Source organism: Dipodomys ordii, unplaced genomic scaffold (assembly GCF_000151885.1).
Source record: "Dipodomys ordii isolate 6190 unplaced genomic scaffold, Dord_2.0 Scaffold57, whole genome shotgun sequence".
Taxonomy (NCBI): domain Eukaryota; kingdom Metazoa; phylum Chordata; class Mammalia; order Rodentia; family Heteromyidae; genus Dipodomys; species Dipodomys ordii.
Window position 1 is genome coordinate 12,379,150 of NW_012267273.1, and position 14,846 is coordinate 12,393,995.

At 34.9% G+C, this 14,846-nt stretch overlaps 1 protein-coding gene across 1 annotated transcript in view; it reads left to right on the forward strand.

Moving 5' to 3' along the window:
* The window catches only part of LOC105989615 (dimethylaniline monooxygenase [N-oxide-forming] 5-like), a 15,090-nt gene extending 2,910 nt beyond the window's left edge, over positions 1-12,180 (forward strand). Inside the window, exons 3-8 of the mRNA XM_013021743.1 lie at positions 336-498; positions 2,382-2,524; positions 4,704-4,903; positions 6,340-6,686; positions 8,506-8,578; positions 11,817-12,180. Coding sequence (XP_012877197.1) covers positions 336-498; positions 2,382-2,524; positions 4,704-4,903; positions 6,340-6,686; positions 8,506-8,578; positions 11,817-12,180 — 1,290 coding nt within the window. The remainder of the gene's footprint in view (positions 1-335; positions 499-2,381; positions 2,525-4,703; positions 4,904-6,339; positions 6,687-8,505; positions 8,579-11,816) is intronic.
* The last annotated feature ends 2,666 nt before the right edge of the window (positions 12,181-14,846 follow it).

Sequence of the window (14,846 nt, forward strand, 5' to 3'; positions counted from 1 at the left end):
CATAGGGGAGTTCTATGTGAAGTCTTTTGAGGAACCTCCATACTGCTTTCCAAAGTGGTTGAACAAGTTCACACTCCTACCAACAATGCAGTAAGGTTCCCTTCTGTCCACATCCCCTCCATTATCTGAAGTATTAGATTTTATTTTCCAAAGTTTTTTGATTGGTAAATGACATTTTGGGGAGGATTATTTACACAAAACACATAAAGATACAGGAACTATACAGAGGGTAAAACTCGCTTTATTTTTTCAAGGTATAGAATTCTTAGAAAAAATAATGAAGATGAGAACAATGCTCTAGAACTAAGTCTACCTTTGTTCTTTGTTTCCCCCAGACAAAGGTGTGCAGTGTGAGGAAGAGTCCTGAGTTTTCATCCTCTGGCCAATGGAAAGTTGTGGCAGAAGCTGATGGGAAGCAGAAAGCCTATATCTTTGATGGAATCATGATCTGCAGTGGTCATTTTAATAAAAAGCATTTTCCACTACAGGATTTTGCAGGTATAACCAATAAATATATATTCTTTAGATATTAACAATTTTAATATCTGTTCTATCCTATGCATTAAACAGAAAGTGTTTATATCACACAGTGGATACAACTGAACATATAGTGCTTTTCTGGAACCGTCAAGGAAGAGCTGATAGTGAAAATAGCATTGGAACTGAAATTTTTTTCAGGCAAACAGGGCCTAAAAACAGGCCCTTCGTTAAACGAAGCAGTCTGTGAAAAGTAGCAGAGTGTGACATGGCTTGAAGAAGTTTAAGAAATAGCACACATTTGATGTATGTCAAGTGGGTAGACAGGAAAAGTACACAAAAGTCCATGGAAAACTACTGCATTGTGTATGTGTTTGCGTGTGTGTGTACGTGTACATGCATGTATGTGTAGCATGTGTAGAGTACAAATATGTGATTGTTTTTGTATCTTATAACGATGAGTCTTTCAGGACTGTAGATGATAAATTGATAAGGAGGAAGATCAAATCAGCAATGCCAGTTAGAAGTTTTTTTGTTTTATTTGTTTGTCAATTCTGGGGCTTGAACTCTGGGCCTGAGCACTGTCCCTCCGCTCTTCATCTCAAGGCTAACACTCTACCACTTGAGCCACAGCATCACTTCCAGTTTTCTGATTGTTTATTGGAGATAAGAGTTGCACAGTTTTTTTGCCCAGGCTGGCTTTGAGCTGTGATCCTCAGATCTCAGCCTCCTGAGTAGCTAGGATTACAGGCGTGAGCCACTGGTGTCTGGCACCAGTTAGAATTTTTAAATAGTATATTTAACAGATGATAATGGAGGTTTGAAGTGATGCTGGTAGGATTAAGGAAGATGAGGCTATTGGCTTACTGAAAAATGACAGAAAATACAGAACATAATTCTAAATGTATATCACTATTATCATATATTGTTACTAAAATATAATCAATATTATTTTTTTTGTCTTATCAGTCATGGGACTTGAATTTAGGGCCTGGGAGCTGTCCCTGAGCTCTTTTTGCTCAAAGCTATGTCTTATGGTTAATTGGAGATAAGAGTCTTACACACTTTCTTACCTAGGCTGTATACTCAAATCTCAGCCTCCTAAGTAGCTAAGATTACAGGCATGAGCCACTAGCACTCAGAATATTATTCTTTATAATACATTGAAACCTCTAATATTCCCAGCTCATATCCATTAGCCAAGTGCCATTATTTAGCACATTAAATGTGAATTCTACCAATTAATATATGTTTCGATTGTCACACATACACCAGATTTAGAATGCATAATAAGAATATATAAAGCAGCTTATTATAAACCTCATGTGTTGATTATATACTAATATTTCAGATTACCTTGAATTAAATAAAATATATAATTTTATTACTGTCTTTTTTACACATTTGATAGGTCTACTATAAACTTCAAAATTGACTATGTATTTTGAAAATTCTTTAGACAACACTACTACTTATTGCTAAGAATATTTACCTATTTGTGAGTTTTCTCACAGAGTTACAAAAAGGGAATATGTAAATAAAGAAAGCACTACTACTTATTGCTAAGAATATTTACCTATTTGTGAGTTTTCTCACAGAGTTACAAAAAGGGAATATGTAAATAAAGATAAGAAAAAGACAATAACATAAAATGACATGAGTAATTATGTTGAGAAAATTTAAAATCAAGAAACTAGTATGCGTTGATTTTGGTTTTAGCCAGATTATTACTGTCAGTGATTATTCCATTCCTTGGGTAATCTCATTCTGTAATATTGGTAGCAGTGACCCCAAGAAGAAAGAAGGGATTTAAGTATTATGTACTTCAGATTTGGAAATAAATGTTGACAGCAGCCTATCCCAGTTCTCTTAGTAATTTGAGAGCTTTGGATCTTTCTTCACAGGGATCAACATGTTCAAAGGCAAATACCTCCACAGTTGGGAGTACAAGCACCCAGATGATTTTGTGGGGAAGAGAGTGGTTGTGATTGGCACTGGGAATTCTGGAGCTGATGTGGCTGGGGAGATCAGTCGTGTTGCTGAGCAGGTTTGGCATTATACACTGATTCTGTTCTTGGGTGTAAGCTTCACAACTGGAGAGTATGGGCCATACGATTTTGACTTTTGTTGTTGGTTTAATGGCAGTATCTTGGTTTTGACTTCTAGCTAATTCAACAAAGAAATGGCACATTTTAATTCTGACTTTACATGAGTAAAAGAACACAGAAAATCAGAATACAGAAAATCATTCTATCTTAATGAATATCAGTCATGATCATGGAAGAAAGTAATTAAACTGCAGCCAGATAACAGAATTAGCCAGATTACAGTTGAAATATTTTATTGCATATTTGAAAATTGAATAATAAAGCTTGTTGGGATTGGTTTGGGATGGAGATGAAGAGATTAAAGTCTGGTCAAAGTACATTGATGTCAAATATGGACATGTCAAAATGATGCCTCTTTGTACAACTAACTGTTACTGATTTTATTTTCTTTTATTTTTATTGGAAAGATGATATACAAAGTGGTTATAGTTACACAAGTCAAGTAATCAGTACATTTCTTTTTTGAACAGTAACACCTCTTGCCTCATTTTCTCCCATTTTTCCCCTCCCTTCCTCCCTTCCCCATGACTTGTATGGTTCATTTCAACATAATATCTAGTGAGTATCACTGCTGCATTAGTCCACCCTTTGTCCCACCATTTCTGTGCTGATTTTAAAATATAGGTTATTTCTCAGGTATCATTACACTAGAGAAATGGAATTTTTAAGCTGACATTAATTCTACAGAAAATACCAAATATTAATATTAGTAATAAAATTGAAGTAGTATATAATATGCACAAACCTGGGTAAAACTGAACTGTTGATCTATAAATAAGTGGCCTGGAATAGAGCAGAAATGCATTGTGCTCCCACAGATGTAAGAAAATAAAGAACAGGTAAAGAAAAGATATTTCCTCTGTGCACTAACGTTGCTGACCACTGAAGAGCAGGGAAGGAGCCGGGTGTCAGTGGCTCCTGCCTGTAATCCTGGCTACTCTGGAGGGTGAGGTCTGAGGATCTTGGTTCAAGGCCAAGAACAGTCAGAAAAGTTCTCCAGGCTTTATCTCTAATTAATCGAGGTGTGGCTCAAGTGAGAGAGTTCTAGCAGTAAGAGGAAAGTGAAAAGCTAGCCAAGAAGCTGGGAACTATGTTCAAGCCCCATTATAGGCACATATGCACACACACACACACACACACACACACACACACACACACACACACGAAACAAAATGCAAGAATACAGATCACTTTCCACAATTCAAAATTAATTTGTGGTTTTGATCCTGGATTCCCAGCTAGAAAGACATGATTTCCAATAAATGTACAACTGTTTTACAACCAACTGTTTTGAAGGTCTTTAACAAGATCAACATTTCTGTGACACTGAGTGGTGTCACAGATCATTGTGATTGTTGCCTTCTAAGCTAGTGATTGTGTTTTTATTAAAAAGCTCCACCCAGACTAAAAGTGTGTGTGGCCCTAGTGGTAGAGAACCAACCTTCTACAAGGAAGTCAAGTAAGAGCACTAGGCCCCAAATTCAATCCTGGGGAATGGCACAAATAAATAGAAAATGATAGTCTCACTGGCACAAATAAGTAGAAAAAAAAGTTTCAACATTTTCTCAAGGTCTGAGCTAAATACCTCAAAATAAAGAGTAAAATAATTCTCAGTAGGCATATCTAATTCTTCATGCACTATAATGTCTTTAAATGGAATCTTCCATTTGTTAATATGAGAAAATTCCCCAAGGGAATTTATTTTGTTATTAAAAACTTGTATTTAGGTGTATTCATGTACTCACCATCATTCTGAAATTTAAAATTAAAGAAATTTTAGGAAACTAGGATTCTAACTTCTAATTCTTAACATAATTTATTTGTGTTAAAAAATGTTTCCCAATTCTTGGACCTAAAAGATTCCATACATTTTAGCATAGCTAGAGTAAACAGTACAATTGGAATAGGTTCATGATAAACTAAGCGAATTAAAATGATTCTAAGTAACTTAGCTTGTTAATAAGAGTGAAGAAAGAGGACAGGGAACAGACAGGTACACGAGGTGAGGTGATAAATTAATCCTATTCCCAGGATTACTGAAAAGATACTCTGAGAATATGAGATTGGTGGGATATTAGCAACCAAATTTTTACTGTGCCATCATTTTTTCTCTCACAGGTTTTCCTCAGCACAAGGCGAGGTGCATGGGTATGGAACCGGGTTTGGGATAATGGAAACCCCATGGATGCTACACTCTTTACTCGATACAAAAGAACACTCCAAAAATTATGTCCCACATTCTTGACCAAAAAATGGACAGAGAATAAATTAAATGCAAGGTTTAACCATGCCAACTACGGACTAGAAACTACACACAGGTAAGGCTAAAGACTTCAGACAAGCCACAGTATGTTTAAATACTAGCCTATTCAGCAGAATCTACAAAATAAATGACTAGCATAATGAATAAAGTTTGCCATTTTTATTTTTACTAGAATTTATCTTGCTGAGGAATAGCTAAGAATTTGATTTTCTAGTGGGAGCTCTTGGCTTTTCCATTAAGGTGTAAAGGAAAAGGTGCATAGGGTGAGTTAACAGAAGCTTAAAAACTTGTTTTATATCAGATTCATATCATGGCACTATTCCACCTTTCAGCTATTTCCTCTTTACTCTCTAGATTCAAAACTAGATCACTGAGTGAGCACCGGTCACTCACTCTTGTAATCCTAGGTACTCAGGAGGCTGAGTTCTGAGGATCACAGTTCAAAGTCAGTCTGGGCAGGAAAGTCTGTGAGGCTCTTATCTCCAATAAACTACCCTCCCTCCTCCCAAAAACCCCACAAAGTGGAACTGTGACTCAAGTGGTAGAACACTAACCTTGAGCAAAAGAAGCTCTGGAATAGCAACCAGGCTCTTAGTGCCAGCCCCAGGACTGGAAGAAAAAAAACAACTATCCAATTGTATAACCACCCCCATATTCATATCATACAACCCCTTGACCTCTTCCATTTTCATAGTCCTTATCCTCAGCCATCCCACAACTTATCACCAAAAATTGTGATATATTCCACAGCTCTATTAATGTTCTTTCTTCAGGCAAAATAATAAGTGGGTGGTAAAAACAGAAAAATAATTTTAAATATCTGGAAAAAAGGCTTACAGAGCTTCATAATTATCTGAGGTGGTATGTGTGACTCTGGGATCTTCTATGAAAATATTTAGAATATAAGAGATACACTTAATAATAATAGCAATAGAAACTGAAACTGTGATTTCCTGGTGGCAATTTATAAGACCTTCAATTGTAGTTATCAAAGATCTTTGCATCATTGAGCACTAAGTTTTTCCATTGGAGATTTGTTCTTAGAATGTTGTAGTTGCATTTTAGAGATCTTTAAAAATATGAATGATCAACTAATATTAACCTTACACAATAGCAAAAGCAAATAAATATGTCAAACATAAAAACATCTTGTTTCTGTTAAAAATTATGATGAACTAATTATATTTAGTTTGCAATAGCACCTATTTAGTGCAATCTGAACTGGTTGTTATGTCATTATTATAGCTTTACAGCTTAGGAAACTGGGTCTAATGTGTTTCATGACTTGCCCAAAGTTTCACACTGGGTAAAAGGTAGAAACACTTTTTGATATTCTGTTGTGATTCTGACAATGAAGTGCTAAACTAATAAGTATAATAAATTTACTTGATCCTTTCCAAAGATGCCATAAGCAAGAGTAAAACATAACCACAATTTCTTAACAAAGAATTGTCATATTCACTTCTTGACATTACATTCCTTATCATGCAGAATTTTTAGCTATCCAATAGTTATCAGTGATGAGCTGCCAAATCAAATAATTAGTGGAAGAGTGCTGATGAAACCAAATGTGAAGGAGTTCACTGAGACATCGGCCATCTTTGAGGATGGAACGGAAGAGAACATTGATGCTGTTGTCTTTGCCACGGGCTACACCTTCTCTTTCCCTTTCTTGGAGGATGAAGCTATCCTGGATAACCTGCACTCCCTGTTTAAATGTGTCTTTCCCCCACACCTAGACAAACCAACATTAGCTTTCATTGGCCTCCTCCAACCAGCAGGAGCTACCATCCCCACATCAGAACTGCAGAGCCGATGGGCTGTCCGTGTATTTGCAGGTATATGTTGATCTTCTCATGAATCGAATAAATTCTTAATTCTTAATTCTAACTTATAGGTCTTCTGTTCAATTTGTTTTTTCCCTTCACCTGTTAAGTTTTCTGAAATTTTGCCACTGGAAATTAATCATACTATACAGAAGATGAATTTTAAGCTCTGTGAGAGTTCTAGTGGAAGATGAAAGCATTTAATTAATTAAATTTAAAACATGCAAAATTAGAATCAGGCTACATTTGAATATTTGATTTGTTTCAGAAAAATCTCAATTTAGGATAGAAATTTATAGAAACAGAATAAGATCAAGGAAGGGAAACCAATGGGGGAAATATGTCTATGGGAATAATTTTAAATGGCAGTTAAGTTTCTTTGCTTTCTATTACCAAATGATTTGTGTTTTTATTTCATTTCCCAAGTTCTCACCCAAATTGATGCTTCTGAGTATATATATATATATATATATATATATATATATATATACTCTATATAGAGAGAAAGTATATATATATATATATATATATGTATATCTATATCTAGATATATATATATATAGAGAGAGAGAGAGAGAGAGAGAGAGAGAGCCAGGAATAATAGACTTAACTTCTTTTTGCTGTATTTCCCTGGTTTTTTATTTATTAGGATGAAAGCTGAATTTTCTTTATTGTAATATCTGAGCATCAGAGTAAATTGATTGATTATGTATAGCCTTTTCCCTGAAGTCCTGTGCTCTATCATGGGTGGGGAACCTTTTTTAATTTTTCTGCCAAGGGCTATTTGAATATTCACAACATCATCTGCAAAATTATCAACACAGCCAGACAAGCCATGGGCATCCAAGGAGAAGCATATGTATCTATCCTGTTCTGTACCAAGTGACTTTTTAGGACATTTACAGCCTGCAGGCTACACATTCCTCAACTCTAGGAAGATGCTGTCTTCCCTGGATGATTATACAAAGGATCCCCTTATTCAGTCCTCTACATAGTGAGACATAAATTTACCAGTTGGTCAAAAATATTTTGAGTCCTCCCTTTCAGAAGTGAACTTGGACATAAATCCAGGTGACTTTAGCTGATTCTCTGTCTTATCTCTTTCATTTTCTAAAGTTGTATAAATATTCCCTGAGGGAAGTCAGGTAATACTTGATTGTCATTAAAATCTCTCCCCAGCATATCTCCAATTTAGTATGTTGGTTTACTTTTGCATGTCTTGCATATCTTCTAGCAGACATGTTGTTTCTTTGCTGATTTCTTCTATAAAAATAATGATACATTTACTAGGAATATGAGCAACAACAAATGATTCAAATCAAAGATGACAAATTGATGATATAGTGTTGGCCATATGAGAGAGTAGACAGGCATTTACCTTGCTGGTTGTATTTTTGGTTTTTCTATTGACACTATTTGTCTTTTGTGAAGCAATTAAGATATTTATTTTAGTAAAACATACAACTACATATATATAATGACTGTACAGCTTGCTAAATTTTCACAAATTGAACATACATACCTACTCAACCATTGTTGAGATTTTTTTCTTAAAAAAGAATGCACTTAGAAACTCTCCTTTTACTCTTTTCCATACTCATTGTTTACATCATTACCAAAAAGAACAATGCCTTTTTCTGAGAATAGCATCAGTTCTGTTACTTTTCCTTTATATAAAATGATTATTGTGTTTGGTTTTACTTGCAACGAAATATTGGGAGATATTCCTTATTCTACAATGATGTATTTTCTTTCAAAACCACTCTCTTTGTTTACCTGTCTCCCTCAGCTATCCTGATAGTCTTGAATTTCTATATCTTTCTTTTTTCAGGACTGAAACAATTACCCTCACTGAGTGACATGCTGGCTGAAATCAACAAAAGGAAAAAAAAACTTGAAAATGAGTAAGAAAATAATTTTTGGATAAAGTAAAAAAAAACTTGTTAAGAAAAAGCTATTTGATATTTCTCTTTTTGAATGTATATTTACATTATGTATACATTTGTCTTTCTTCATTTGTACCCAAATAAGATCCTTTGAGATAATTTTGTTTTACAGATGTACATAATGTACATCTGTAAAAATGTCTGCCTATGGAGCAGTAATCTCACTTTGGAATAATTGCAGAATGTCAAATCCATGCAAGGAAGAATCTGTAAAGCAAGGACCATAAAGAAACAAGACAAACACACTTTCACTCACTGTCATCACAGAGCTCATGAAAACTGCACTAGAAATTAGCTGAATTCAAGATCTAAAGAAAGGACATTACAAATATAAGAAAAAATGGCTTAAGAAGATGCATATTTATTTCCATTTATTAAACACTTAGTTCATGTGCTTTGAAATAACTTATAGTCAAAAGACCCCTTAAGACAAATTTTAGAAGAAATGATTAGGTGAACTTATTACAATTTTTATAATCAAAACAATACTCTACAAAATTAAACATGTACAGTTCACTCATGTTTACTGTGATCCTGTGTCTCTTCTTAAGTTTATTCAAAAGACTTTACTTTTTGCTCCTTAAATAATAGGATTTCCGGGGCTGGGAAGGTGGCTCAGTGGTAGAGCGCTTGCCTTGCATGCATGAGGCCCTGGGTTCAATTCCCCAGAACCACATAAGCAAAAAGAAAAAAGCCGGAAGTGGTGCTGTGGCTCAAGTGGTAGAGCGCTAGCCTTGAGCTGAAGAGCTGAGGGATAGCGCCCAGGCCCAGAGTTCAAGCCCCCCACTGGACCCCCCCCCCAAAATAGGATTTCCCTTCATAATTTCTAATGAATAATTTCCATGCTTTAGGAAAGCTATTCTTTTAAAATACATTTTTATTGTAAAAATAGTGTACAGATGGGTTACATTTACATGAGTAAGGTGATGAGTACATTTCCTATCGAACATTGTTACTTCCTCCTTTGTTTTTCCCCTACCATCCCTTCCCTCCCCAAGTTATTCTTTTATATATGATTTTTTTTTGTCAGTCCTGGGGCTTGAACTCAGCTTGAGCTCTGTCCCTGAGCTCTTCAGCTCAACACTAGCACTCTACCGCTTGAGCTACAGTGCCACTTCCAGTTTTCTGGTTGTTTATTAGAGATAAGAATTTCATGGACTTCCCTGGTTGGGCTGGCTTTGAACCGTGATCCTCAGATCTCAGCATCTTGAGTAGCTAAGGTTACAGGCATGAGCCCTGACACCTGGCTCATAGGACTATTTTGTACTCAGACCTTACTCCTTTTTGTTGTTACACTATGTTTATTTTATTAGGTTAAGTAAGTAGACAATAAAAATAAATTTGACTTCCTTTCCTATATTTGCATCATTTAATTTTTCCCTATAATTATATCATTTTATTTTAAAGGTAGTTTTGATAATAGAGAATATCAGTATTTTTGTTATATTTTCAATTTTGTGCAGTTCCCTTTGAGTTTTCCAACTTTAAGTTTGGTATTGTCTACTGAGATTGATTAAGTGTCCTTATCTTACTATCATACAAAATAATGTCTTTCCCATATTCTATAATAACCTCTCAGTTTCCACCATTAACATGCTGATGGGTGACTTATAATAATATATTTCCTAATACTAAGTACTTACTAATATTTCTTTTTTTTTAATTTGCTTATGTGGTGCTGAGGAATCAAACTCAGGGCCTCATGCATGCAAGGCAAACACTCTACCACTGAGCCACCTTCCCAGCCCCCTAATTTTGAAAACTTTAAGCATGTTGTCATCTATTATCTTTTTCCCATTTTTTCAATCTACCTCTTTATCTTTGTATAAAATACCTTACTGGTTTATATTTCTACTTTTTAAAATAATTGTCTTTAAGATTTAATTCTTTTTTCCAAATTCAAGAATTTAGTAATGTTTATGTTTATGTTTCTTTCCACCTAGTTCTTTTTTATCACTATTTTTTATTATTTTAAGTAGTTGTACATTTAACAAAATTATTTTAAGTAGTTACCATTTAACAAAGCTGTTTATAAATACAGTATCTTGATCAATGTCACCCCTTTCAACATTTGCACACGTTCTTTCCTTATATACCCACTCCTCATAATTTTGTAGGATATTCATTAACCCTCCTCTTCTCTTCATTTGCCTATCCCTATCCTCTTGATGCCAACCTACATCATTCAAGTACCTGCTTCCTGGTGGCTTATTTTGCCAAAGTTTAATTTTGGCTATGTAAGGAATTGCACTATTTGGGATCTCCCTTGAATCCACTATATTTAAGTAAAGACACCAGCATAACCGTGTTTATTGCAGCACTATTCACCATAACCAAAGAATGGAATCAGGCCAGATGCCCTTCAATGGATGAGCAGATCAAGAAAATGTGACATGTATATACAGTAGAATTTTATTCATCTACTAGAAAGAACAATATTGTACCATTTGTAGAGAAATGGAAAGACTTGGAAAAATTATGTTAAGTGAAGCAAATCAGGCCCAGAGAGACAAAGGATCCATGTTTTCCCTTATATGTGAAAGTGAGATTTAGCTTACAAATGCCTAATACATTGAGAGGTATGGAAGTGTATACAAAATTATTAACCTAATTCTTCTGACAGGTTGGTTCATTCTAATTTATCTTTTAAATTGTCTTGGTTCTTATTATTTTATCAGGTTTTTTCTTTCTTTTACTAAAGACTCATTTAGTGGTGACTTTTAATTCCCATGTATACAGAACAAGTTATAAGAAAGCAAGCATTTATACTAGTCTAGTGAGTATTCAGAGGAAGAATTTCTATACAGAATCAGTACATACAAAACATATTTCACATAACTTGGAAACATAAAGTCAGAAATAGAGTTCAACATTCCTTTATTCATACAGTCTTTACTATTTGAGAATTTATTCAATGCAACTGAATCGAGTTTGGAATGGAAATTTATATCTAAGACTTCATCCACACAATAATTTGTACATACTGGAACTTTAAAACACTTGGGGAATTACATCTTGTATTTAAAGACTACAATATTCTAAAGAAATCAAGGCAAATGTATGAACTTAAGATAATTTAGTAAGTAGAAAATAATGAAGTCATTAAACAAAACAGAAATAAAAATCCATTGGGAACTAAGGAAACAAAGTGACTAAATTCTGACCTAGAACTCCTAGTATTTTCTTTCTGTGCCAGGTGTGTGAAAATACCTGGAAACCCACGTCGAGTGCGATATATCTGCTACATGGATGAAATTGCTTCTGAGATAGGAGTCAAGCCCAACTTGTTCTCTCTCCTCATCTGGGATACAAAACTAGCCATGGAGATGTTCTTTGGGCCCTGCACCCCTTACCAGTACCGTGTACAGGGACCTGGGAAATGGACTGGAGCCCGCAGAGCCATCCTCACTCAAAGAGATCGAATCCTTAAGCCCCTGAAAACACGTGTGCTCGTACAGTCTGGATTCTCCTCTACTAGTCTGTTTTTGGACAAAAGTATCTGTGCTGTCATTTTGCTCTTTCTTCTCATGTTAGTCATCATACATATGATATGTCATTAGGCTCATACCGACACTGATGGTTATAAAACCTCCAAAGAACACTTTGTCCTTATTTGAATTACATCCCTTAAGACCAATTGACTTATTTGTTAGGCCAACTAGCTTATGTGTGGATATTCAAATTTTAAAAATCATTCCAATAATGATTTTTCTAACCTCTGCTTCCAATATAAAAAGAAGAGATTTGAAAATGGAAGGTTTAGTTCCACATTTTTCCAGACATAAATTGAAGTGTATACGTTTGCACAAAATATGACAAATTATCTGATGGTGCACCCTTTTGCAGAAGTAAACTTTGCCTTGTTGGGTCCCTTTTGAGTTGATATCCTTATTCTTTAGTCCTACATGATACCCCAATATCCTGAGATCTTTCTAACAAATATTTACAGCAAAATTAAACTTAAGTCATTTATTTATTTATTCCTTTTTTTTATTTCTGCTGGTCCTAGGCTTGATTGCTGTCCCTTGGGTTTTGTTTTGTTTTGCTCAAAGATATCACTCTACAACTTGAGCCAAACCTCCACTTCCAGCTATATTGGTGGTGAATTGAAGCTAATTGAATCCCATGAACTCTCCTGCCTAGGCTGGCTTTGAACTGCAGTCCTCAGATCTCAACCTCCTAAGTAGCTAAGGTTACAGGTGTGAGCCTACCAGCACCAGGCAATAGAATATTTCTTTAGTACAAACTTTTATCACATTTCTGCCCTACCAAGTCACCTATGATTCAGGGTTTATAAAATATCTACAGCAAATGCAAGTCTACAACTGTATCAGACTTGACGAAACAAGCATATTCATCATATTTCAAACATATATAAACTCATTTTTCTGTTATACCAAGCACTTTTGGGTCAAATTTCATTCATTTTTCCAATTGAAAGTTTGTTTCATTTTATATCTCAAAAATAATTTTTAAATGTGTTAACCAATTTATCAATTATATCTGTTTACTTATTTATTTATCATTTCCCCTGATTCCAAAATCCAAAATAGTATTAAAAGATGATGTTTGTGCCCCATTCATAAGGGAATGAAAAGACTTAGAAAAAATTATATTATGCAAAGTAAGCCAGACTCAAAGAAACAGGTTACATAGTTTCCCTCATTTGTAATAACTAGAATATGTCTAGGATATTCTTAGTACAGGATTACAATGGTTCAATAGCTATGTGCATATGACCATAAAAAATGATGCTCGCCGGGCGCTGGTGGCTCACGCCTGTAATCCTAGCTACTCAGGAGGCTGAGATCTGAGGATCGCGGTTCAAAGCCAGCCTGGGCAGGAGAGACCGTGAGACTCCTATCTCCAATAAACCACCAGAAAACCGGAAGTGGTGATGTAGCTAAAGTGGTAGAGCGCTCGCCTTGAGCTGAAGAGCTGAAGGACAGCGCCCAGGCCCAGAGTTCAAGCCCCATGACCGACAAAAAAAAAAAAAAATGATGCTTATCGAAATGAACTCCAAGAAATGGAAACAAGAGTTATTTTTATTGTACTGTTTTCAGTTATTACTTTTTCTTTCTTTCTTTTTTCCTTTGTTTTATTCTCTGTTTTATTTCTGTACACTTTGTCTTGATTATAAGTTTGTCTGATTTGGAGAAGGGAAGAGGAATCACAGAAACAGTGGGACAAAGGGTGAACCAATTCAATAATGATACTTACTAGACACTGTATTGGAAATGTACTTTATAGCTAGGGAAGAAGGTGGGAAGTGGGAAAAAATGAAAGAGGGGATAACACTGTTCAAAAAGAAATTTACTCATTACCTTAATCACATAATTGTAAGTAACCCTGCTGTAAATCACCTTTCAAATAAAATTTAAATTTAAAAAAAGATAATGTTTGCTTAAATAAAGATCAAGATTTGGGGAAAATCCTACAGGACCAGAGATTTTGTATGTTTATATGACTTATAAATTAAGCTGGGATATGATCCATCCCAGAGATGGAGAGAAAGATTGGCCCATGTATCTTTTTGGAAGGAAGAAAACTACTCTGAGAAAGTAAGACATATTTCAAGGAAACAAAAAATTCTTCACAAATGTTTCAGTGAGTTGAATAAATGTGTGGTGTTCCACATCTTCTGTAACTTTGGAAGCACTGAGTAAAACAATGCTAATTAAGGAAACCACTGAATTAGATGATAGTGATAAGGAAATACTGGATTTCACATTACTAAGTAAAATTACATTACAATGACAATGTGTTTAAAAAGCTTCTTTGTACCTGGGTTGTTTTTCTCTATATTTCTTCTTTTTCCCATCAGGCAGATGCTTAGATTATTTTTCCATTCAAATTCATTCTGCCTTTTGATAGCACAAAATCTTTTTTTTAATTGTGAAAATACTGTACAGAGGGGTGACAATTACATGGGCAAGATAATGGGTACATTTCTTATCAAGCACTGTAACCTCTTCCTTGCTGCTCTTTTTCAAGGAGGCGCAGATGTCTCATTAAATTGTTGGTTTCAGATCTGTCTGATTTGTTGATGTAAGAACTCAGAGCTATAAACTTGCCTCTGAGTACTGCCTTTGCTGTGTCCTAGAGGAGCTGGTAATTTGTGTGTTCATTTTTTGATGAATATCATGAACATTTGAATTTCCTTTCTAATCTCTTTCATGACCCACTCATGATTCAGCAGTGTGTTGTTCAGCCTCCATGTGTTACA